The sequence below is a fragment of the Polyodon spathula genome, chromosome 6 (genome assembly GCF_017654505.1).
Source record: "Polyodon spathula isolate WHYD16114869_AA chromosome 6, ASM1765450v1, whole genome shotgun sequence".
Classification (NCBI taxonomy): Eukaryota; Metazoa; Chordata; class Actinopteri; order Acipenseriformes; family Polyodontidae; genus Polyodon; species Polyodon spathula.
The window spans coordinates 53,300,344-53,326,756 of record NC_054539.1 but is presented as its reverse complement, the minus strand read 5'-3'; the positions used below and the strand labels follow the sequence as shown (position 1 = coordinate 53,326,756).

The window sequence follows — 26,413 nt, the reverse complement described above, 5'->3', positions numbered from 1 at the left end:
CATGAAGCCCAATAAACTTGAGCGGCATCTCAGTTTACAACACAAGGAGCATGAGGGGAAGCCAAAGTCATTCTTTGAACATCATAAGGTGTGGACACACTGCCTAATTCACAGAGAACAGCTGGCAGCAAGGGAACCGAGTAAGGAATTAAACAATGTGTTGAAGTCACTTAAATTGTGGACTTCATCAGGGCTCGGCCACTTCGTACTCGTCTCTTTGCACAGTTCTGTGACAAAATGGGATCTGAGCATGATGTTCTGCTGTTTCACACTGAAGTTTGTGGCTTTCTAGAGGAAAAACCCTTGAATGATTCCTTGAACTCAGAGACAAGATATGTGCGTATACAAAAGAAACTGAATGCCAGTTTGCAGGCCAAAAATACAAACATCTTCATGCTCAACGACTGCATCAATGGATTCATGAAAAAACTCCCCTTCTGGGGACAAAACCTCATGAAGGAGAAGTACGAATAATTAACTCAGCTCTACACATTCCTTACTGACAATAGCACTGAGCCTCCTATACATGTCATGGCTGCCCATCTCCAACAACTTGAAAAGTTACTTCTGTGAAACCGGGTTCAGAGCCCTAGTTTCCATCAAGACTCACTATCGCTGTACATTGGACATTATTTCAGAGATATGGTGCCATCTCTACCACAGAACCAAACTTTGATGGGCTGTGTCGCAATGCTCAAGCCCAGGGGTCACTATAGTCCAGGTCAGTTAGTACTTTAAATGTAATTTGTAAAGCTTTTAATTTAAATGCTTACTGCCATTCCTTTTTGCCTTTCTTCCTCACATACATCACTGTTGAATGTACTTACTTGCCGTTTTTTTAATAGTAAATGCAAATGTCATCTGAATGTCATTGAGTGTGATGCATTCCTTCAGTTTCTATTATTAATTTACTGTTAAAAAATATATAATCTACAGTTCAAACAACAGAACAGAATTCAAACCTCCCACTAGAATTCATTTCCAATAAACAGTGTTTCCCTATCCAGACCTGGGCACACAGTAACAGCCCAGATTCAGAGGCCTCCTTTTATGTCAGGTGGCTGGGCGCTGAGTGATCGTTAATTAAGTTAATCATATAATCAACTAATCAACCCCAGCCACCTGAACATAATAAACCCAGGCAGGTAGGGGAAATTAACCCCATCCCTGCCAATTTAAAAAGGGCAGAGCTTTGCTCTGCCACAGAGAATATAAAAAAACATTGAAAATCAAAATCCCTAATTATAATACAATGATCTTTGGGTAAGAGATCACTTTGTTCCTCCTGACCAAGCAAAATGGAGACCGGGAGTTCACTTTGTGTGTGGCACTCATCACACACACATTTTGAACCCAAATCGCACATACGACCACATGTAAAGCCAATATCACAAAGCTTTGCAACTAGTAACTCACATGACAGCTTTATACCAGTCAAGGGTTAAGGTCAATAACACATTTCCTTCAAGGAGTATGAAGTCTGTGTCCCAATAGTATCAAAGAAGGGATGTGTGGAAAGAGCAGCATAGTTAGACCACATTCGATACTGAAATGTTATTTTTCTGGTTACCTTGGTCCACTGCCAGAGGATCCTGCTTGCTGGTACCAGCAGGTTTATCATGCTGCTGATTTCAGGTGTGAAGTCTCTGCAAGCATGGAAATAGCCACGTCCCATGATTCCTATTTAAAAGAACACAACTTTCTACATCAATATTAATGGAAAAAAAATCAATTCATCAACCATAAAAGTAAACTTGCACCAAAAACATAATTATGGTCTCTTTAACCCTGACGTGCCGGACTGCTCTAATTTTGGTGCCTAGTCACTGATGATGCAATCTCTTTTCCAGGATGTCTCATGGCAACAATAAGCCATGGGGCAATCAAATTAGTCTTTCTGAACCTTGTCATTGAATAACGCTAGGCACTAAGAACAAACAAATGTTATCCCTACATTCCAATTTTCATGATAGACTTAAAAACATCATATACCAGTGCGTATTTTGGAGTATAACAGGACAAGATCGAGAGGAGACGTGACTGTACGTACACCACACTACATTGCCTTTATTTGTGTACTGTGTATATATATGTATGTATGTATGTATTTATTTATTTGTTTATTTGTTTACAGTGGTGATCACAAGTATTGTATCAGCCCATTATTTTTACGATTACTGCTTTATCATCATATGGTTTGTTTTTCTATACTTTTTTTTTTTTTATTGTTGATTTGCTATCGTGGTTATATTGAATTCTACAACATTTGTATATAAATATGATTTTCTCTTCATAATGCAAAATTACAGTACATTATGTTTATATGCCAAAAATGAAATGTATTTAATGACGTTTATAACTTAGGTTTGGGGGGGATGGACAAACCCTCATTCGCTACATCATTCAATTATCACCTATTCATTCCCTACTGATTAATAATCACTATTATAAATACCCAATGTACTCACCCCACACTTTGCTTTTGATTAATTTTCACAAACCCACCTCCCATCCCCTGTCACCCTCTTCCATTACTCTTATTCTCAAAGCTATGGGGGGGGGGTCCCTGACTCATCCGACGGCCAGGCACGAGATCTTCAATCCAGATAGGTGAAATGCCAAATTTGTTTTGTTTCATTCCTCGCATACTGCATCAATAAAATACTTTGTTTTTACCTAATCAATAGCTGCGTTGAGTTTGTTCTGAACTACTGTATTTGTTTGTTTAATTACAGTGGTGGCCACATTTATTGCAGTATCGCAATATAGTTCGCTTTACTGCTTTATCACAATTTATAGTTTGTTTTTCTAAAAAGTTTTTATTATTGTTGATTTGCTATTTGTGGTAATATTGTTATATTGTGTTATAAGTTTTGTGTATAAATATGATTTTCTCTTCATAATGCAAAATTAGGTTTTACATCAGATTTGGCAATGTACTTTCTGATATTTTGTTCAGTCTGGACTATTTCCATAAGATAGCTGACAGTGTTGAAAATGGGTCTGTTTTCGTGCATTTTAGCATACAGGCCATTGCTTGGACAAACTACTGTAGCTCCTTAACAGTAGAATATATTTGAAATCTGATTTTAATTAAAATCCTCATAAAATTTCGCAACATCTAGAAAGGGGTCAAAATTGGCAGTTGTTAAGAATATTATTTATTATTATAATTGTTTTATGATTTTGTGGGGGCGGGGCTTATATATAAAACAATATAAACATTCCACAACAGCTACTTAAGGCCTTTCTGTTGGTATATTGGGTTTTAATTTCTGAATTAAGGTTGCCTAACTACAAGCGCTAAAACACAAAGTGATCATATTCATGCCTTTATGTGGTCATTCTATTTAGGCAGGAAAGGGTTAAAAAAACTTGCCTTTTTTCTGGCCATGTGGAGTCCTGTTTGAACTCGCAGGAAAGCAAAAATCTTTTGAGATACAGGTTTATTGGAGGCACATTTAAAATACAAATTTGCATAAGTGCATAACTGCAATGTCTCTTCTGAGGATTATTTTACAACAATATACTTTAGAAACTACCAAAAAAAGGAAGTATAACCTTTATAAATGTATAAAACACACATTAGAAAATATCTTTTTTACAATGTAATTTGTTATACACATATCTGTAAGTCATCACTGTTTTCTTAGCGCTGTCAGTTTCTATCAGAATCTGTATGTATTTTCTCTTAGGTCACTAACAAGTTCATGCTGTGTGTTTGGAAAATGCTTTAATAAAGATTTTAATAGAACAATTAAAGTGCAATTTTTACTTTTATATAGCAGGAACACAAACATTTTATTTGTGTGGCAGGTTAGAAAGAAATGCAGTTATACACCAAGCTAAAGAACATGGTATTGCGCTGATCCCCAAATTTTGTGATTTGGAAAGGCTGGCACAGGGGTTGCAAATCCCTAACTCTTTCTCATGATTGTTACAGCCTTTAAGCCCCCTGACCTGAGAAACTAAAGGTAGTTACCGAAGATCTTGTCAATAGATGCGTTGGAAGGGAGTGTGCAGTTAAACACAGTAAACTGTCTCTTCAGTCGCTGTGGGATATCATTTCGTCCTCCTCCTGGGTGAATCATGGCAGCCATTAACTGAACATCCACAATGGTAGTGAAGTCTCCTGGTTTATCCAAGCTGTACATTCCTGTCATTTCCATCATCTGTCGCACTATTTCATTGGTCACCTGTACATGAAAATAATGGGAAACATATTCACAAAACATTTTTAACCATTAGATAGAGGGGTCTTTTCAATTGATATAAACAGTAGAGGAACTTTTTTTATATAAGTTCTGTTTTCAAATAAACAAAACCATGCCTTGGATTTATTCTTGGCCTTTTCTTCCAACCACTACTAATATGTATAGCAAATGATGTGCTCTAATTTTGTGGAGCCTAATTCAAATATGCACCTCAATTCTTATCTTTAAATATTCTATACAGTGACTTCATGATTACAGCTATAAAAACATTGCTGATATGACTTCTATTACCTGGTCTCCCCATTCATTAATCACTGGCATGTTGATATCATCAATGAATACTGTCATCCTCCTGCCCCCTGGAGGCCCGTAAGTGCTACCCATCCGCTTGTCAACATAGCTCTCAATGGTCCTCTATAAATAGTAAAACAAAGAGATTCCAATATTATTACCAGCGAAATGCAGTTACTGCCAAAAGCATGTTGTCACAGGGCGGTGTGGGGACAAATGGAGAAAACAACCAGTTTGAAGAAATGAAATGAATGAGTTTGCTTAATTGTTTTAGTGAGGTCTGTTAATGGAGCATCCAGGGTCGCCAACCAAGGTATGAATTTTCGGTAGTACACAGTTAACCCCAAAAGGACCTCGCTTGCGTTTTAGACTTGGGGATGGAATAATTTTACAAAGCCGTGACCTTGTTTATCAAAGGTCGCACTTGTCCCTTCCCCAAGAGGTACCCCACATTTTTTGTCTCCCCCTTTCCAATGGCACATTTGTCTGGGTTAGCAGTAAGCCCTGCAGCCCTCAGAGATGTAACAGCAGCTACTCTATCAAGATGGGAATCCCAATCAGAGCTGAAGATCACATCATACAGGTAAGCAACTGCTTATTCTTCATGAAGCCAAAGGATTTTATCCACCATTCTTTTGAATGTGGCAGGGGCCCCATACAACCCAAAAGGCATAGTGCAAAACTGATATAACCCAAAGGGGGTAGAGAAAGCTTTCTTACTTTTCCTTAGACCTGCATGTGGGGAATCTGCCAGTAGCCTTTTTGTTAGGTCCAGTGTCAAAAACAATGTTGCTTTGCCATGTTGATCCAGCAATTCGTCCACCCAAGGCATGGGGTAAGCATTGAATTTGGAGACTGCATTGAGCTTCCGAAAATCAACACAGAACCGAATTGAGTCATTTGGCTTGGGGACAAGGACGATGGGACTACATCAATCGCTAAAAAACACATTTGCCTACTTTCATCTCGCACTACCCTCTTTTTGTGTTCAGGTAGATGATACGGCCTTTGGTGAAAACGCACCTTTGGCTTGGTGTAGATATGGTGCTGAATTACTGTTGTACATCCAGGACAAGAAAAGACCACATCAGCAAATACCTGCACCAACCTCTCAACCTGTTGCCTGCCTGGTGGACAAGGATTCACCAAATTGGACCTTTCTCTCCCCCTTGGGGAGTTCTAGGCCCAGGACACACTCCCCTGAAACTGGTGAGATCAACAGGTTCTCATGGTCATCCAAGGCGTCTTAATTGCTGAGAGCCTGACAGTTAGTAAGGCGCGAGCCACACTGCCTACTGACTCCCCGGCCAGTTACAACTCTGGGTGGTCCGTTCAAAGATTGTCAGGAACGCCTTTGTGTCATCCTCAGTGATCATCTTAGGCATCTTAATGTTGGTCCAGGGTGTGTTGAGGTACTACCCCCTGGCGCTTGCTGCAAGTTGCTTGAGGACCTCCTGATCTTTGACCTGGGAGGCCCTCATGATAGCCAAAGCCTGACTCTACTGCTGTTGCAGCTCCAGGATGGTCTGTCACACACGCTCACCAACAGACATTTCTTCCAGTCTTCTCTCCAGTGCTCAGTCACAGTTCTGGTTAACTGTTACCCTTGGGTGTCTCAGGGCTGTTATTTATCCCACTCCTCCCACCATGTGTCAGTGGGTGGTGTGGGGATAACTGGAGACAACAACCAGTTCGAAGAAATTAATGTTTAATTGTTCTCTTCAATTACACAAAATAAACATTTGTAAAAAGGTGTTTTGAAGGAATGGTGGTCTTCTTTTCAGGGTCAGTCTGACAAATTAATTATTATTATTATTATTATTATTATTATTATTATTATTTCGTCTGTTGGAAATAGGTTCCCGCGCTGAATGTTTCATACACAGGGCAGTCAAGGGTTACAATCAGGGCAGCATTGCTTTATCTAATTTGCAGTGTAAATGTGTTACCTGGAACATGAGGGGCTCAGTGGCAGATGAGAAGTTCAAGGACTTCGATAAGTCTGTTTCAGGGTCAAACTTCTTCATGTAACCTTTAATCATCACAGTCTTTGCTGTCCCTTGTTCCCCAGTCAGAAGCACTGCCTATACAAAACAGAGAGTAAACAGACTGGAGAAATTGTGTGTAAATAGCTGTAATCTTGAAGGTTGTTAAATCAAAACCTCCAATTAAAGAGGTTTTGGATTTTATTTTGTTTTAATTTTAATGGTTGGAAAATGTTAAGATGATTAGATAAAAAATGTTTTGTAATATAATCTGCTTGAGACACATGACAAGGGTTGTTCAGAGGTATCAGGTTTATCCATACCTTGTTCTGTTTAGCAATCGTTTCCATCAAGAAATTGGTCCTGATATTATCGACATTGGGCACAAGGATTGAGGAATAATCTGGCACACAATCTTCTGGGTAAACATACTCCACAACCCGCTTACTCCAGTGTTCCCAGTCACCTGACACACATAAAATAAAACCATCAATCACATTCTAACCATAATACAAATTGAGGTAACTATGGATTTTCCGCCTTTCTATAAAGTTTTGGCCCTCAACATCAGCTGTAAGTAAATAAAACACAATCTCGTTATGACCTTATTTGTGTCTCCCAAGGCAGATTCTCATGACTGTTGACAGTCTAAAAATAGAAATCCTCTTTATATCACCATCATAATGTTTCTTAATGTATATTTACACAACTTAAAGACTGAAAACAGGAAAAAATTCCAAGAGAAAAACATAAAAATAATTTTAGTTTCTAATAATTTGTAGAAAGCAAACCAGAGGATCTTTATATTATCTACTAATTATGTGTTTCTTTTTACCTCTAATCTTTAAAAAATGCTGCAGTTAGTTTTTTTCAAGAATTTTAAATACAAAAAGAGATTGGTTAAAAAATGCTGCCAGGGCCAATACAATGGTCCATATGCATAAAAGATGGCTGTAAATTACTCAGCTGTATTTAACACGCGACTTATAAAACTACGGCATGGTTATTTTACCAGCCAGTATTGTTTTTAGATGTGATTTACTGTCACGGATTGTTACCGAGAGATTGTATCTAACCAACTGCCAGAGGTATGCAAATGAGCTGTGTCCCTTACTTAAGACATCAGCATCATACTCTGTCTGTTTACATCGTCAATTTTTGGTTACTAAAAAGGTGCTGGACGTGAGTGAGAGGTTAAGTTAGGGGCAGTGTATGCTTTTTGATTAAAAAAAAAAATGATTACATTTTTATGTAACTTATATGCAAATGCATTCCTGAAAAATAATTGTAACCAATAGAATTATATAAAATATAATATAACATAACTTTTGTCACAGTTCATATTTTACTTTTGGTTGAAAAAAAATATCCTCATAGCATACATTTTTATTCCAGTGCACAAGAAAGCATAGAATGCATTGGAGCTTCAACAAGCTCCAGCTATTTTTTTCATGTTTAACACTAAAACCCCCGCGGCAGTCATTTTGGCGGTTTTTGGTTTTAAAATGTAATTTTCTCCCAACATGTAACAGATATGGGGCTGTGCGTTCGTGTACCTTTCTATCAGTATGTATTAAATATTCTCACGAAAAATTAAACGGGAGTGCAGAAATAAGAGATATATTACATTATATCTAAAAGTTCCGGGTGCAGTCCCATTGATGGCTACACAGAAAACAATTGTATTTTGATTATAAAGAACAGTACTCAACTTTATTATTTTTATTTACCAGTCCGCAATGTATTTAGCAGTAATTAGATTAGTCTCTACTCTCTGTTTTTCAATCAGACTTTTGAAAGGCTGACGTCTGCTTGCCAGCTGCGCTGCTTTGGTCAGTCAATTAGCATCGGGACTAGTGAAAATAAATACCAGAGAGCTTTAAATCAAAATCTCCAATATGCACAAAAATATGGAATTGAAAAAAATGGCACATTAAAATCATCTAAGTTTGAGCTGGAGAGATATTTGAAGGAAACACATACAGATTCAAAAAGGCAGGAGCCTGTGTCAATTCCTTCAGACATCCCACCTATCAATCCACCAGAATACCAAATGGAGGACTGTGCACCTAAGTTGAAAGTAGTAGAGCAAGCTGTGAAAAAAGCAAGGGCATCATCATCTCCAGGGCCTAATGGAGTTCCGTACAGAATATACAAGCGTGCTTCTGGAGTGCTACAAAACCTATGAAAATTGATGAAAGTGGCATAGGAAAAACAGATTGTACGAAGAGCATGGCGCCGAGCAGGTGGAATCTTTATACCAAAAGAAAAAGATTCTACAAGCATCAGTCAGTTTCGCCCTATTCCCCTATTAAACCTAGAAGGCAACATTTTCATAGTAATTATTACTGCATCAAAATGGGTAGTGATTGGTGAGGTAAAGTAGTAGATAAAAGTTTCTACATTAATAGTGAAGAAATACTAACAGGGTCTGAGAAGCCAGTGAAAAGTCTTGGGAGATGGTACGATGGGGATCTAAAGGACACAGTTTGTGTGGGAGAAATTAGACAACAAGCAGTGGAAGGGTTGAAGAGCATAGACAGCAGCGCTTTAAGGGCAAACTGAAACTCTGGTGCTTTCAGTTTGGTCTACTGCCAAGGCTGCTGTGGCCACTGACTGTGTACGAGGTTTCCTTGACAACAGTAGAGAAGCTAGAAGTTTTAATCAGTCCATACGTCAGGAAATGGGACTTTAAGGTAAAGGAATACTGCAGCTGCCAGTCTCTGCTCTAACCAAAGAGTTTAAGTGCGCCAAGGTCAGACTAGAAATGACACTAGTAAATTCACGTGACAAATGTGGAAGGCAGCACCTGCGCTGAAAACTGGAAGAAAGTGGGTGCAAAGAAAGCTGTGGAAGATGCTAATGCTGCCCTTCGAATCAGGGCAAGTTCTGCATAGAACAGGGGGTCTTGATCTCAGTTCAGCTCCTCCTACATGGCACAAGGCAACTCCAGCTCAACGGAGGAAGCTGGTAGTCAACGAGGAGCAAAAGCAGGAGGAAAGGATGAGGTGTGTAAAGGCCGTTTCCCAGGCCAAGCATTGAAAATGGATGAGATGGGAGAGTGTGGAACAACGGTAGATTGGCTGGCAAGACCTATGGACAACGGAACAGAGCAGGATCAGTTTCATCATCAGATCAACATACGATGTTCTCCCATCACCACAGAACCTAAACCTCTGGGTGGGTGAGGATCCCTCATGTCCTTCGTGTTCATCACCTGCAACATTAAGCCATATTTTGACAGGATGCAAGGTGGGTCTTAGCCAAGGACGGTTTACTTGGCGCCATGACCAGGTGCTGCGATGTTTGACCTTAGCATTGGAAGACAAGCATAATAAGTATAATAATATGCTTATTATGCTTAACTTATAAGCATAATAAGCATAACAAGACAAGCACCTATTCGACGAAACACCGAGGATGGGAGAAGCCCACTTGAAGACCCCAGAGATGTACCCTACTTAGCTCAATCCAGACGTTTGTCATACTAATGTGCTGGGGAGACCTCACTGTGGTTGATCCCCGGAGCCAGCAACAAAGCCGTTGTGTGTGCTGATGCGCTGGGGAGGCAAAATAAGCTGACACCTGGAAACAGCATTACACTTCAGCCATCAACACCAGGCAGAAAGATATCTACAACATCAGATGGAAAGAAACGCAAAATGATGGAGATGCAGATGGATTACATTAGTTTACTGTAAAGCTACATCTTAATTGGTGCTTATCTTGGTGAGAGCAGAGTTTAAATCAGCATGAAGTTTTAACATCTACTCTCATGTAATGGCAATCAATCTTGGATTAGATGGCATGAAAGTATTCCGTGAAAGCTGGCTCACGACGTTGGCCTGTTCAGGTGTTTTACAATGTGTTGGACCTAGCAGCCATCAACTCCTGGGTAGTTTACAAAGAATACACAGAGAAGAATTTACCAAGGAATATATTTTACAGTTAGCACAGGAACTTCGCAAGAAGCATTTGGAACAGGGGGAAACTGCCAAGCGTCTACCCAATGCTGAAGCCGGCAACCCCACTGAGAGCTGCAAGAGACGCCAATGCCAGGTTGGCAAGTGCAATAAAAATAAAACTTCTGAGAGCTGTGCCCTGTGCACAAGGGTGGAATGGAGAAGCACCTTATCTTTGTTGATTGTGAACAGCCTTTGACTCAAGGTAAAGGAATACCCTTTTGTCAAAAAAAAGAAAAATAAATTAGACTTTTTGTGCTGTGCACTTCTTGTGCTGTGCGCTTTTGTAAAATGTTTTCTTTATCTACGTTGTTCAGTTGCTTTTGCTCATCTATCAATAAACCGATTGCTGTTGAAAAGTAAAAAACATATTGCTATCGTTTCAGTTTCAAATATGTATGTTGTAAACTGATGTCTGTTCAGATGTTTATTTACATTATCTTGTTTTGATTTGTAATATATATATATATATATATATATATATATATATATATATATATATATATATATATATACACACACACACACACCCACACACACTATTTACAGTGTTTTGAATACAGCCATCAGAAAGACTGCTGCGGGGCTTCAAGGTTAAGTATATCTCCAGTCCTTCTAGTGTTAAAACTTTAGGTTGAATGACAAGTGGCACAGAAAGACAGCAATGCACAGTTACATTAAAATACAATTAATTGTTAACACAGTAGAACTGCCATGCGGGTCAATTTGACCGATTTTGGATTTAAAATGTTAATTACTCTTCCGCTGTAAACGTATGTGTATATCCGTTTTTGACTTTTCCTAAATATATGAACTAAATATCATAATGTGTTTAATAGCTAGAATCGCAAAAATTATAAAGTTATAAACAGTTCTACTAGAACCGCCACGTGGGTCAATTTGACCCAAGCATTACATGTTTTTTTTTTAAATTTAACCTAAGATATTCTATTCTGTAAATGCAGCAAACAAGACACACTCCTCTTCCTCTAGCACATGTTTTTTTAATTTTATTTTAAGCCTTTCTTTGTTTGTAGACTGACTATGACACAGAGATTGCTATGACTGTGGATTTATACAATTGCACTAAGATGCCAACTCTGTGAAAGCCTATGCTTTATTTCTCAATGTACCGGGGAGACATCAATCCTTCGTTTTGTTCCAGAAATGCAACTGAGAATATATCAGAAGGAAATATTTAATCTTGAAAGTATTCATTTTGATTGGAATATGGCAAGCTGAACTCAGATGCACAAGGCAAACCGAAATGACAGGTAGGATAACAATATGTACCTAATATGAAATGTATGTTATATATTCTTTTTTTATATTACTTTTAGAAAAAAATATTTCAGTTTTACAGTTTTTTTCATGTAACAGTTTACACGTGTTCACGCAATAGTATTCAATAGAACTGCGTCTGTGTTTACAACACAGCTCCTGTATGCTGACAGAGCCAGCAGGCAGATGCGTACGTTCCAGAGTACAATGCAGCCGTGATATCGGAAGTAGTGTTATATTTTCTTTTCATGTAGTATTAGAAACAATGATTTCAGTTTTATAGTTGTGAATGTACCTGTTTACACCTGTAAATGGGTATATGTACAGTATACACCCGTTTCTTTTGAAATCTATATTTGACTGTATTTTTTCACTGTTTGTAGTCATGCTGTATATGTGCTCATTTTGAAAATAAAGCATTTTATGTTTAATTTTTCATTTAAATACAATGTTTCTGCTATGCAAATGTTAGATATGATGTTCATGAATAAAACTTTTGAGTTGTATCCAATAGTATGCCTTTCATTTTCATAACAAAGCAGTTTCAAAATGTATGGGTCAAAATGACCCACATGGCGGTTCTAGGTAGTTTGAAAATCCGGCAGTTCTAGTATGAAATGGCAGAAAAATGTTTTTATTTGTTACTGTAGTCCCACAGTTTGCAAATACCTGCACAATCCGTTCATTCATACAGTATATACAATAATAATACATCTAAAATATGTTTCTCATATAGTTCACCTTACCAATCAAAAAGCTTCTTTTAAACTAAAATAAATAAATACAGTTAGATTGAAATAGCCTGTCTGTCACGCAATACTACTCAGTTTCACATTTCTTGCAATATATTTGTAGTTACTAAAATACAAGTTGTTGAACTAATTAGACAATAATACAATCCTGTTTGACATGTATTTTTCAATATAAATAGTAAACACACATACGTCTTGGGGGACTTGGGTAATAAAACATAATTTACTTGAAAATGACTTATATCGGTAGATGGACGATATATAAAAAAATATGTATAGCTAAGTACTACCTGCTTTCTGTGCCCAGACAGTGATTAATATAGGAACAAAATTTTTTTTTTTTTTTTTTTACATGCAAAAACTCACTCACATCACAATCAAAATCATTCAGTGAGTTTATAACTCATTAATTTAGGAACAACCTTCTTTCTAGCAGTTCAACTCTTCAGTTCATATAGTTCTCCGCAAGAGTGAATAACTGTTCTCCTGTTAAACGTATACTAGTTACGAATCGCATAATCAAGAGTAATCCAGAGGGTCAACACAGCTCTTCTGGAAGGATCAACTTCTAAGATTTCTCCCTCCTCTTAATTTACAGCCCACTCAAGCACAACAAAGCCTGTCATTTTCTCCACTTAGAGCAATGAATATACTATTGGCCTAAATACATGCTCTTAAACAAAGAAATTATGCTAGGAAATTAGGCCATTAAGACACATCTCATTCTTCGCCTGGTCTAAGACGCATGGTAACTGTGATGCAAGTAAGGATCAATTAACTTCACAATACAGCTTTATGAATAAGAAGAACAATAGGTCAATGAGAAAATTCGTCTCCAAGGCACGTTATTCTAATATTGTGATGAGTGTTTTTTTTTGACGGTAAATGGATTTTATCACTATTACTGGCATGATAAAGGAGACTCTCACTCAATCATAATATCTGAATACAACACAAAACTATTACCAGTGCAGTGTGTATTCAGGAGAAAAGTTTTTGTCGTTGTAGATTTTTTAACAAGAAAGCAAATAAATACAATGTTTCAAAGCACTGTAAGCCATGTTTTGTTCTTCACCGTTCTGATTGACAAAGAACTCGAACATGGTCTCCCCAGGACTGACTGCAGGTAGTTCTATCTTGCTCTCGTGCTTCCTCAAGAATGCCTCCAATTTATTTCGGCTATCCAGCTCCAGCAGGGCTCCCACACTCCACATCAGAGAGAAGATAAAGAGGCGCTCCACCTGCCGCGGGTTCAGAATTCCACCTGCTTCTTTGGTTGGGATCAGTCCTTCTAACAAGTTAATGGACTGAAAGATTATAAAAAACAGTGATTTACAAATTATGAATTTTTAATCTTTGTAGGATACAGTGTACAACATGGATCACAGCGCCTACCTGCCTACACTATCAGCCCGTTTTAGTTGCTTACATCCTGTTCTGTATTGGGAAGTCTCTCACAACCCCACCCTCCTCCACTTCTTATTGGTTTGCAGTAGTACTGGGACTAACATGGTATTTTCATGTCGGATATTTGTTCAAAATTCAGATGAAACTTAATGAAAGTCATTATATGTAAAGGAAAAAAATATCCCAGAAGAAAGAATAGGTTGCGAAGGCCTTACTGTATCCCACCGAATTAACTACAAAACAAAGGATATCACACCGTAGTTTAAATTTTAAAAAAAGTTCTGTGTACTTCTCGTAAAAAAAAAATGCAAAAACAGTAGATGACACAGTAGGTTTAAAACGTTGGGTTATTATCATAACCCTGGTTCCCTGAAATAAGAATAGTAACCATTACAAAATGGGTGTTTCCCTTTAAGATACCCGAACTAAAAAACTTTATATCAGATTCCCGCCAAAGTAGGGAGGCGCTGCTAAGTCTCTGCCTCACAACCATAAGCAGCAGCGAGCCCTACAATCATCGTCATTTTCAGGGAATAACCCAATGTTTCCTTTCAAGTAGGGAATACTAACCATTACAAAATGGGTCAGTATGCCTAAGCTGTCGCAAGGACATGGCATACAACCCAATACAAGCTAGTAACCGCTTGTGTAACAAATGCTCCCAGAACATTAAGATGGACTCACCTCTAACATTATATCGTGAGGGTAGACTGGGACGCCGCCCTCAGTATTCCTATACCAAATCCAGGATTCTGCGGGTCCATGACATTCAGCCGGTAAAACCTAGCAAACGTGTGGGAAGAGGCCCACACCGCTGCACTGCATATGTCCTGGATAGAAGCACCATGGAACAACGCCCATGAAGTCGACTGACCCCAGGTGGAATGGCCGGTGAGCTTCTCGGGCAGGGGCAGATTGGCCAGTTAGTATGCAGTCTGTACTGTGCCTGTTAAAACATTTGGACAGACACAGTTTAGACAGAGCCTGTCCCTACGACTTAGCCCCGTAACAAATGAACAGTTGTTCCAACTGCCTCCAGCTTTTAATCTTTTCCACATAATATGCTAATGCCCGCAGTGGGTAAAGTATATGGAGTTGGCGCTCCTTGTCAGATTGGAAAGGAGGGGGACGGAAAGCCTCCAATTCCACCGACTAATTAAATGTGGAAAGCTCAGGTGGTCTTGGGTAGGACAGCTGGGTTAGTATGAAGGGTCACCTTCGTTCTGGCCTTTGAAAAAATTAGACAAGCTTTCGAAATAGAAAATGCTTGCATTTCACTCACCCGCTTAGCGGAGGTGATGGCAAGCAAGAAAGCTATCTGGAAGGACAAAAATTTCTTCTCAACAGAATGCACAGGCACAAATGGAGGTTTTGTCAGTGCATTAAACACGACATTTAAACCTCCTGCGAGGAACTAAATTCTTCACTGGTGGCCAAAGCCATCAGGTGCCCTTCAAAAATTGCCATGCCAGGAAGTGAGCTCCTGGGGAGAGTGAGCCGATTTTCACATGGCACACAGAAATGGCTGCCAGATAGACCTTTATAGTAGAGGGGGATTTCCCCTCGTTAAAAAGGTCTTGTAAAAATTGCAGTATAACTGCTTTATGGCATGCTGTGGGTTCGAACCCACGAGCCAAACATCACATCTGGAATATGCCCCACTTGTACCCAATATAGTGAACGAGTAGAGGCCACCCTAGCATTTTGCAGGGTGTCAATCACCATGTTTGATAGTCCAAGATGGCTCAAGTGGAGCCATTCAGGGCCCAAACCCAGAGCTGCAGGCTTGATAGGTTGGGATGCCACAAAGTGCCCTGCCTCTGATTAAGCAGGGCACAACGCATTGGCAGTTCCCATGGCTGGCTGCTCAGGAGCTGCATCAGGAAGGAGAATCAGACTCTCCTGGGCCAGTAAGTCACTATTAGGAGCACCCTGGCCTGGTCCTGTCTGATTTTCTCCAGACACAGAGGGAGTAGGGCAAGCGGTGGAAAAGCATACAGCAGACCTGCTGGCCAAAGGTGTGCCACTGCATCTACTCCCAGAGGTCCCCCATCTCCCTTTATGGAGAACCACAGGGGACAGTGTGTTAACTCCTGAGAGGCAAAGAGATTCACCTCTGCCCTCTTGAACCTCTCCCAAATGAGGCTCACAACCTCGGGATAAAGTCTCCACTCTGTAACGCTGGTGACCCCCCTCAAAAGGAAGTCCGCAGCCCAGCTGGTCAACCTGGCAGGAGGACTGCCCGTAGCGAGAGGAGGCTCACTTGTGCCCACAGTAGAAGCTTGTGGGCCACATGGTGGAGACTAGGCGACTGCAAACCACCCGAGCTAAAACACCTCTAGGCAGGTGGTTACTCTCTCCACTCTGTCCTCTGACATGGTGGCCAACATGAGCTCCGAGTCCAAGCGCACCCCGAGATAGGAGACTACCTGGGCAGGCACTAGTTGACTCTTTGCTTCGTTCACTTTCAGGCCTAAGCGATGTAGGTGGTTGGTGATGAGTTCTGTGTGCTCCTGCGCTTGTACTGGTTCCATTAGTCCATATGGTTCCTGCAGAAAGAGCTGTGGGCTTGTGGCAGCAATGTCCTAGGGCAGTAACAGTAACAAAGGTCCTTTGCCTGTGGCACAGCCTGTTTTTGTTGTCTAGGGACAGGACACTTAGAAGTGGTGCAGGCCTACACAGTGGAGGGGGAGGGGCGCTTTGGAAGAAGGTGCACCAACTCCCTGGTGGACTTCATTGCACGCTGTGATAGAGAGCATGTCATCTATCTCATCAGTCACTGTCTGCAAGGGAGACTACTGGCAGTGATGGTGGAGCTGAGCACTCTCTCAGCAGTTCCAAAAATAATGCTTGCTGGCTCGAAACTGCATCCCAGATCTTGTCAATCTGCCTCGTCTGCCGAACGTGATCGGTTGGCTTTCTTCCTCTTCTGCTTTGGAAGGGGGAGTTGAGGGGGAACTATAAGAAGACGGTAAGGAACAAGAGGTAGAGCTAGATATAGGGCTCTTCCTAGCTCAACTCCTATCCTCTCTCTGGACAGGACCACAAGAAGGGGGGCCAGCTTCACTGGTGGAGCACGGCGATTCTGAGCACTGCGCAGGAGTGAGGGATCGTTCCCTAGAGTGATGTGCTTCTAGGTTCTTGAGAGTACTTTTCTTGAACAATGCAGATATCACACAAAGTGATGTCTGTCAGCCTTCTGCACATGTTTGGATCCGAGGCACACTTGTGACAGTCCATGTGACAGTCCTGTGCAGGCAGCTTGGCCTTGCAAGTGGTACATGCATGGGACCCAGACATGTTAACAATGCTGTGCAATAGTGTTGAATACTATAAAACGTGGAATTATTTTTTTTTTTTGGTACTGTATATTAGTACATGCACACTGCACTTGGTACCACCACTCGGTATCTACAAGTGTACTCAGTCATCACACTCATTGCCAACTCACTGCACTCGGTACAGACGCTCAGTACCAAAGCAGTAACCTCAAGCTCGCAAGCGAGACTGGGGGCGATAAATCACAGTTACTGCAAGTGGCTAAAATGGCTAAACTGAGTAGTCAGTGCGAACACCAAACCAGCAGCAGCCTGCACCAAAACAGTAGCCTTGGTCCCAGAGGATTGGGGACGACGAGTCGCAGTTACTTTATGTGGTGAATCAACAGGGATGCCCACCTGTGACTGACTAATTCCAAATTCGCTTATGAAAATATAGAAAAAGCCTGCTTCAAAAAGCCTTTGTAATAGTACTGCAGAAGCAGTACTAAAGCAGTGTCGAGCTGCTAGTAGGAATGCCTACAATAGGTGCTTGGAAATTTTCAATACTTACCTCTGTATAATAAGAAAAACATATTTACACACCATTCGAAACAAAAGCGAAACCACATGGTCCACAAAATATTCTTCTATTTATTTACATGTAATAAATACACAATAAAATGTACAGAAAAATAATTTTTTATATATTCCAACTGCAGCGAGTCAGTCTAATGCACTAGGATCCCGGGAAGGAATGGCTAATCGAGCCGCAGGCTTCCCACGGCACACAAGGCAGCGGTGGGACGAAACCAGAACAAGCTAATAACAGAAAAATAGCTTGAAATAATATTTTACTTCAGCAAGTACTACTGTAGCAAGATAAAGAGTGCTAACAATAGGTATATAGAGAAGAAAGATACACTTATCTGTCTCGGGAGTAATCAGCATGGCTGAAAAAAGGAAATGGCGATAACTGTAGGGCTCGCTGCTGCTTATGGTTGTGGGGCAGAGCCTCAGCAGCGCCTCCCTACTCTGGCAGGAATCTTTGGTACAGAGTTTTTCAGTTTGTGTGTCTTAAAGGGTAACACCCATTTTGTAATGGGTAATATTCCCTACTTGAAAGGGAATTTAAATGTATGTGTTTTTTGCCCTGCAAGTTACTCTTAATTACTCTTATGACAAAGGCAGTGAAGTCACCAGACAGTGCCTATTGTACACCAAAGATGAGGCCAGCAGTTTGCCAAGGGTCCTGATCATCCAAGCAATCAGACATATCTAGCAATAATCACTATGATCTTTAACATAACTTTATTATTAATATTAACAAGCTGGATATTTTATGAAATATATATGATGACAAATCCGTACCTGAATGATATAATTACATTCCAGAAGCTGCATTTTGGGATTTAAATTTATCCTCATGTTGGTGTATGCATCTTCAAACACTTTGTCATATAGGGTCTGTAGTATATCAGCCTCTTGAGGATTACGTTTATTAAGCCATGCCTGAAGGGAAAATGAAAGAGTTAACTAACCTTTACTAAATTCAGCACATGTAATGTGACATTGTTGACTTTGAGCAAATGTTTTATTCAATCTTTCAGGTACTGTATTATTTGTAAGGTGTGTATATTAAAACATGATCAGCTGTTTCAAGCCAATACTCAAAAAATGAGACAACAGCCAAGTAGTCAAACTCTGACATTAGATTTTGAGTAACTAGGATCTCTCTAAGAGGTGGGACCCCTAAATTTGTCCAAGGCCAGATGGTGGACACTGATCCCCAGAGAGGATGAAAAAGCCAAGACTAGGCTATTGCCTTCCACTAGTATTATATTACACTGACAGAGTTCACATCCCTGAATGGAAAACCTACACATTTTGTCCTTGGGATGCTTAAAAAAGGATCAGCACTGATCCTGAGCTCAATTTCGGTTCAAAATCTGATCCTACTTCGACCTTGCTTCAGAGCAGGATCAGAGCTTGATCTAATGTTTTAAAATGGAGGAATTATTTGTAGACTGTAAAACGAGAGTCTGTGTTTCGTGATCGGCAAAATCAGGTTTACTGCTATATGTTTGCATCACGTCCTGTTGCAGATTAGACCTTGTGGCGGGGTGCCCCGCCCCTGTGCGTATTTTGTGTTTTATGTTGTATGTAGTGTGTTATTGTTGGTATATGTATATATTGGTGCATGGGATATAAACTGGGTTATGTAGCACAAGTGATTTAAAATATATAGTTGTATTTAGGCACGGAGATTGCACAAATTAGTTAATGTGCTGGGGTTCAAGTGAGTGATTAATTAGCAACTGAATCCCAGCACAGCTGCATATATAGATGCACGGAGCACTCACTCAGGGTTGGGTGTACAGTGAGGAGTTACGGGAGCAGAGAGAGGAGATAAATTATAATAACAATTGCAACTCATGCTGGAGGACCAGCACGATGCTTGTTGTTTGGGTTTGTCCACCATTTGTTTGTCTGGCTATTTGTTTTTGCCACTGCGCCGTTTTGTTTGTTCTGTGTTGCTGTTTTGTTAAACATTTTTATTTGTTAATTTACAATAAACTGGTGCATCAGCACATTCATTCACATTCACTAAACAGCATATGTCCATTCAGTTCCTAGTCTGACGTCACCACACGAGTCATCGTGTCACACCTGGTGCCAAGAAGTGGGATAACAGCCCTTCCACATGTCAGACCAGGGATACTGCGGGTGCAATTAATTTTTCTTTTTTTTTCAAGAAGAGTGTTTTTTTAAATATAAAATAAAAATGGAAGGGTCAGGCCAACTATGGGACTGGATTAAGGAGAATTCGAGGACCAGTCCATGCCCATGGTAATTAATGCCCTGTGGCAGAGGGATGGGGAACAATGGAAGGCCTGGCAGCGAGGACACAGCCCAAGATCACTGGAGAAGGTTGTGGAGTTGGTCCTCTGCTACCTAGAGGCAGACATGAAGAGAACAGCAGTCCGGGTACCAGTGTCTCCAGCGTGAGAGGGCTCGCCATCGCCTGGGGAAGCCTGTTCACCATAGCCTGGGGAAGCCGGCTTGCCATCGCCTGGGGAAGTGTGTTCGCCATCGCCTGGGGAGGCCGGCTCACCATCGCCTGGGGAAGTGTGTTCGCCATCGCCTGGGGAGGTTGGCTCGCCATTCCCTGGGGACGCCTGTTCGCCATCGCCTGGGGAGGCCTGTTTGCCATTTATTTGTTTTGGTCACCATGCTGTTTTGTTTGTTCTGTGTTGCTGTTTTGTTAAACCTTTTTATGTGTTAATTTACAATAAATTGCCATTCATTTACACATTCATTCACATTCACTAAACAACCTGTGTCGATTCAGTTCCTGGTCTGACGTCACCACACAAGCCATCGTAGTGGTGACAGGTCTACTGCAATATTAATTTTCATTAAAAAAAGAAGAAACACCAGTCTGGTACAATATAAGTACACATTGCTAAAGGAGCCAAATATCTACGTGTCGAAATATGTAACCAATTCTAAAAAAATAACTGACTCCATATTTTTAACTTTCATTATATATATTTTTACAAACATTGAGGTTTTCCCACAATTTAAATATGTAAGATAATACAGCTTTGCTAATATAATGATACTATAGTGTTGGTATAAGAATACTAGTACTGTTTTAAATGATACTAGTAGTGTTGGTATAAGAAAAGTGTGTTTTTAATAAGTACTTTCAGCTTCCATCCACTTAAAGGTGCAGATGTAGCTCCGTTTCACTGAACGTGCTTTTATGATTCACTACACTGCTGCTGTGTACCTGCATTGCCGTGCCTATCTTTCCCTTGTGGATTACAAACTAATGAAGAATGAAGATTTAATTTTGATGCTAAAACTCAGAAGATCTCATTGCTACATTTCTCTCAAATTGGTGAGATGAACACAGTTTAATAATTATTTTCTTGCAGGACGGCTAACTTGGATATTATTTTTTAAATACGCATATTTTTTGCCACTGAGCTTGTAGCCCATGTCTTGTATTTTTTTGTTTGTTTTTGTTGTACTGGATGATTGCTTTAAACAAATAAAACATTGCGACCTTACAGGGAATTAATTCATGGGGGATGAAGTTTCAATGTAAGCTCTCCAGTTAATATTATTAATTCTGAATTAATTGTTTGTTGTGGTTGTTGAATTGAATTGCGTGCGCTTACCTGTGCAAGTGATACGTTTGTTTTTTTTGTTTTTTTGGAAGCTTGTCCTTATTGGAGTGCAAATAGTTTTTCTTGTGTTAAGGAAATAGAGCAAGTTATGTGTTTTTTTCACTGTCAATCAATCCATCTGTACTTAATTATTTTAGACATTCTTATATTTGGCACAGTAACTAGTTATAATTTCTGGGAACGCATATAGTTGGCTGTGAAGTTCAAAGCGCAAATGCATTCTTTTAAAAACACAAATAAACAAAACAAAGTCGTACAAACACTAACAAAAAAAAATCGTTTAACAAAATAAAAGGCACAAGGGCCAAAACACAAGGTTTACACAAAACTCACAAATGTACACAAACATGGACCCGGACGGAAATACAACACAGCACAGAACAGATACCTTTACTACCAACATTAATTCTATCCTTTCCCTAACACCTGTGATCATCCTACTTGTACATGTGTAACCCACACCAACAAATACACACGTGCACTTGCAGGGCTTTCACCCTGCCATACTGACACACAAACATAGACCGTTTTCTTGTTGTTTACATAAAACATAGTGTTTTAGATACAGTAACTTGTATTTACATTATTTAATAAATACATTGCTGCTCTATCTCTGTCCATCCATTTTCCATTTCTCCATAACATTACTGTGCTCTCGGGTTGCATACAAATTTTACAGCCAGTCTTTAATCTGTGCGGAACGTATGTACGCTTCTCACTGGTTAGCTTCCCTAGTTACAACACATGCAGCTCCAGGATCTGATCAAGATTACGGATCAGTGGAGCCAGATCCAGATCCGCTTGGTAAAACACCTTCTCATGATCCATAGACAGGAAAATAAAATATTTGTGTTTAGTTAGTTCTCCAAAATGGAGATATGATTTTCAGTTTCGATTTTGACAAATGTATCGTAGGATACTACACCTGAAACCATTCTGTTTGCCATCTTCTTTAAAGGGCATCTCAGAGACACATAGACTGGTGTATATGCTGATTAGGGTGGTTGCTATATCACACACACCTCTAAAAGTGTTTTTTTCTTATTTGAAAAATTACTTGTATAAGTTACAGTGGAGCAAAAAAAAAACCTGAGAATGTCTACCCAACTATATTTGATAATGTTGTTTCTGAATACAAGCAAATGTGAAGTGTTACCTTGAGTATTGGCTTCCAGCTCAGTGCTGAAGAGCTGATGTAGACCATGCCCACTCTGGACACTGTAGCGGGAGATGCGTTCTCAATGTTGTGGACTTCGAAAAGCAGCTTACAGGATGGAGACATGCAGATCCTGTCACCATTAGCCAGAGTTAGAGTCTTGTTGTCATCCAAGACAGAGTTTAAGTTTTCAATCCAGATTGCATCTACTGGGCCATCCAAAATTATCCAGACATTTTCACCTGAGGTTTCAAACCAGGGGGATATTATGTCAATAAAAGATTTCACCAATGTAAGGCTACTGATCTGTCGGTACCTACTTATACATTTTCTAGGATGTAAGTGTACAACTTACTGGAATAGAAATCAACAGTAATGCAAAACTTAAAACTCCAGGTAAAACCTTTTTTTATATTGAAACCAAAAGCTAGTACAACATTGCATAAATACATTTTTATACAATACCTGTATTGTACTAGCTGTTGGTTCTATTGGGTTATATCATGCCAGGTGAACATTACAGCAAGGCTCTGCAAAGTTATAGGACTACAGCTACTGAACCTATGAGGTTTATACAAATGTAAGAAATACATTTCCTAGTTTTACCTGTTGGAAGATATATAGTACAACAAATTTATATAAACACAGTTTAGAATGTATTTGAATACTGTGATCTTACTTTCAGTTATTGCATATTATACATTTCTGAGAATGTTTGACATCTTTTCTGCATGCCGTTTAACTTCTCCCTTTCTCATTCCTTCTGTAGTTAATACATTATTTTTCTCTCTGTACTTTGTAAATTGCCAAAAAAAAAAATGTTGAAAATATCGATAGCTCAAGTAAAAAACATGATTTTCAGGAATACAGTGAATGTTCCTGTTGAAAATATTTAAATTTCTTTGGTCAGCACCATTTCTAGTTTACTTGGTTTGAAATTACGACTGTATGGATACTTATTGATGTCATAGTATCCTTCAGATACAAGCCCACCATTAAACTAGCGTATCTAAAAGCAGCACCTTTCTTTGTCTTCAGCGTCTTCCTCCAGAGTGTTGAGAAAATACCATCAGTCCAGTCATTGGTGGCGGGGTCGAGTCGGCCAAACATCTGAGGGGCAGTGATGGCCTTGGGGTTCATGCGCATCTCCCTGTGTAAACTGACACACTCCGTCATTGCCCTCATCAAGATGTTTGTCACCGCTGTCTTCCCGGAGCCACTGGGGCCCAGGGTCATCAAGCCATGGCGCACCCTGGCAGTCTCAAACAGCTGTTTGAAAATAAACAGGCTTTTTTCCAAATGATTAACCTGTTCCGATGTCTTAAGTTAAAAAATACTTTCGAAAAAGTAACTTGAACAACTACAAATCTTTATGGACTATTTGTTCCATATATTGCATAAATATTACTGCTAAAGTCCAAAACAGCTAATTACCATAGTTAAGATTAAGCAGGCATCTTGGATAAACTTAACTTCAACTACATTTTTTTTTAAAGGCAGATAGGTAGCTTACCCACATGAATGAAACTATGTATTGATGTATAAATATAATCTTTGTTTTAGAGAGGAAGTACCTGCACAAGTTTCAGGTTCCAAGGGGGGTGGTTCACCAAGCCAGCAGCCTCTACTTGATTTGCCACAGCAGCCTGTAATTCTGCATAGGTGCTTCCATCAAGCTGTATTCCTGGGAAGAGATCGCTAATGAGACTTAGGAACAAGGGCTCATCTTCATCCACCTGTTAACCAAGCAAAAGGTTTATTAAATACTACTGTTATACTAAAGTGCTTTGGTACTTTGTTAATATCTGTTTTGAGTGTTTTGTATCTTATTTTTCTTATAGCCATATCCATATTTAGATTTTGATCAGTTCTCAGTTGCTAAGCAGAGCAGGACAAGTCAAGAAGCTCCTGAAAAACAGAGACCTACTCTATTTCTAGGAACTTTGGTTACTGTTTAATAACTGCTGGGTGTTGATAAAAACAAGAACAATCACAATTAGTAGAAGTTTGTATACAAGAGAATACAAATACAAAGGAATACATTGAGTGCAAGCTGCAATGGATTGATGCAACTTCCCATTCAGATTCTGACATTTCTTAGACATCTTTGTTTATGGATTGCTTTTAATTTTAATAAAGCCAACTTCACCTTCCTCATAATCTGAAGCCTACCAACATGACATGACTGTATAAAAGTATTCTCCAGAGAACCGTATATATTATTTATAATATATAACACACAGATAGAACCATATGGAAATAATTTTATAAAATAATACATCTATTAAATATATTTTTCAGCGAAGAATTTAGACTGAATTTATGTAATATCACTACATCTGTGTTGAACTACCCTTTCTGCTTGAGAATAAAGGTGTCAAAGCACTCCAACTGGTGTATTTGCTTGCAGATTTTAACCAAGGCACTGCAATTTCACTTTAGAACATGTACTGCATACAGGCTCATTCACACCAGACACGGCCATGGTGACATAATGCGACCCAACAAGGTGCTAAACTCCATTCTAAAGAACTACAATCTGAAGTTTAATCAGGACTGAATGGGATATACAGAACACATCCTTGAATACATCCACATGTAGTGCATTGTTATGTTCTAATTACAATTGAAGGTTGGTTAGTTTCTCAATTACCAGTTTGGACAGGTTCATGTCTCGCAGAACTCTCATTACAATACTGGACTCAGAGTCTGAAGGACGAGCCCTTTTCTGTGCTCCAAGTGTCCTCAGCACTGACAAGATGTTTCTCAAACCAAAGTCATAATGGACCTGTAGGGAAGCAGGAAAATAAAAGAATAAACCATGGTGTTTAATTTAGCTAGAGCAAAACCAATACCATCAGGAACTTGTGTGTTTTAGGTAACTCTTCATATCCAGTGATAGAAGTATTTTATAGAGATTTTGGATAGGAAATAATTTGGAACCTGCCTCCATTTAACTTGATTTGCTACAAAATCTCAGAACATTAAAATTTCCAAACAAGATTCAAGTGGGACACCACGGAACCAGAAGAAGAATTAAAAAAAAAAGATGAACACTATAAAATGCTGAGACATGAAAACTAAAAGATTCAATTATATCTTCTTCTACATCATAAAATCAGACTTAAGAACATTGTTTTCATTCAGATTTTATACATAACTGATGTTGAGGTTGGTTAACAGCTGGAAGCAAACACAAGTCAAAAAGGAAGTTAGAAAGGCCAAGAGAGAGATAGAAATAAGCATTGCTAAAAGGGATAAAAACTAATTCCAAAAAGTTTTTCCAAAATTATAACAGCAAGAGAACATTCAAACAGGAGGTAAAATGTCTAAGAAATCCAAATAGCAAAATCATAGACGAAGAGAAAAAGATAGCAAATATAGTTTTTACAAAGGAGAATATGGACAACATGACCCACATGCTGACCTGTTCCTATCCAGTTTTAAATAACTTTAACATAACAGCGGCAAAAGTGTCAAAGGGACTAGGAGCTCTTAAAATAAAAAAATCCCCATTGGCAGGATGAGATCCTCCCAATAGTACTCAAAGAAATTAAAGCAGTTATTTACAAACTGCTAACCAAGATCATGTAACAATCTCTTGACACAGGGGTTGTACAGACTAGAGAATTGCAAACGTAATACCAATCCACAAAAAAGAGACAAAACCGAACCAGGTAACTACAGACCAATAAGCCTGACTTCTATTATATGTAAACTTATGGAAACTATAATAAGATTCAAAATGGAAAATTACATTTATGGTAACAGTATCCTGGGAGACAGTCAGCATGGTTTTAGGAAAGGGAGATCGTGTCTAACTAATCTGCTTGATTTTTATTTTTTATTTTTTTACCCGTTTTTCTCCCAATTTGTAATATCCAATTGTATTTTTTAGTCTCGGCTCAC

General features: G+C 39.3%; 1 protein-coding gene across 1 annotated transcript in view; it reads right to left on the bottom strand.

Annotated features, from left to right (window-relative positions):
• Window positions 1-26,413, bottom strand: part of LOC121317692 (dynein heavy chain 8, axonemal-like) — a 151,382-nt gene that overhangs the window by 48,429 nt on the left and 76,540 nt on the right. The window contains exons 47-57 of the mRNA XM_041253848.1: window positions 25,158-25,292; window positions 24,079-24,240; window positions 23,527-23,773; window positions 22,505-22,746; window positions 18,521-18,661; window positions 13,561-13,792; window positions 6,814-6,956; window positions 6,455-6,589; window positions 4,506-4,628; window positions 3,983-4,196; window positions 1,571-1,680 (exon numbers count right to left, since the gene is read on the bottom strand). Coding sequence (XP_041109782.1) covers window positions 1,571-1,680; window positions 3,983-4,196; window positions 4,506-4,628; window positions 6,455-6,589; window positions 6,814-6,956; window positions 13,561-13,792; window positions 18,521-18,661; window positions 22,505-22,746; window positions 23,527-23,773; window positions 24,079-24,240; window positions 25,158-25,292 — 1,884 coding nt within the window. The remainder of the gene's footprint in view (window positions 1-1,570; window positions 1,681-3,982; window positions 4,197-4,505; window positions 4,629-6,454; window positions 6,590-6,813; window positions 6,957-13,560; window positions 13,793-18,520; window positions 18,662-22,504; window positions 22,747-23,526; window positions 23,774-24,078; window positions 24,241-25,157; window positions 25,293-26,413) is intronic.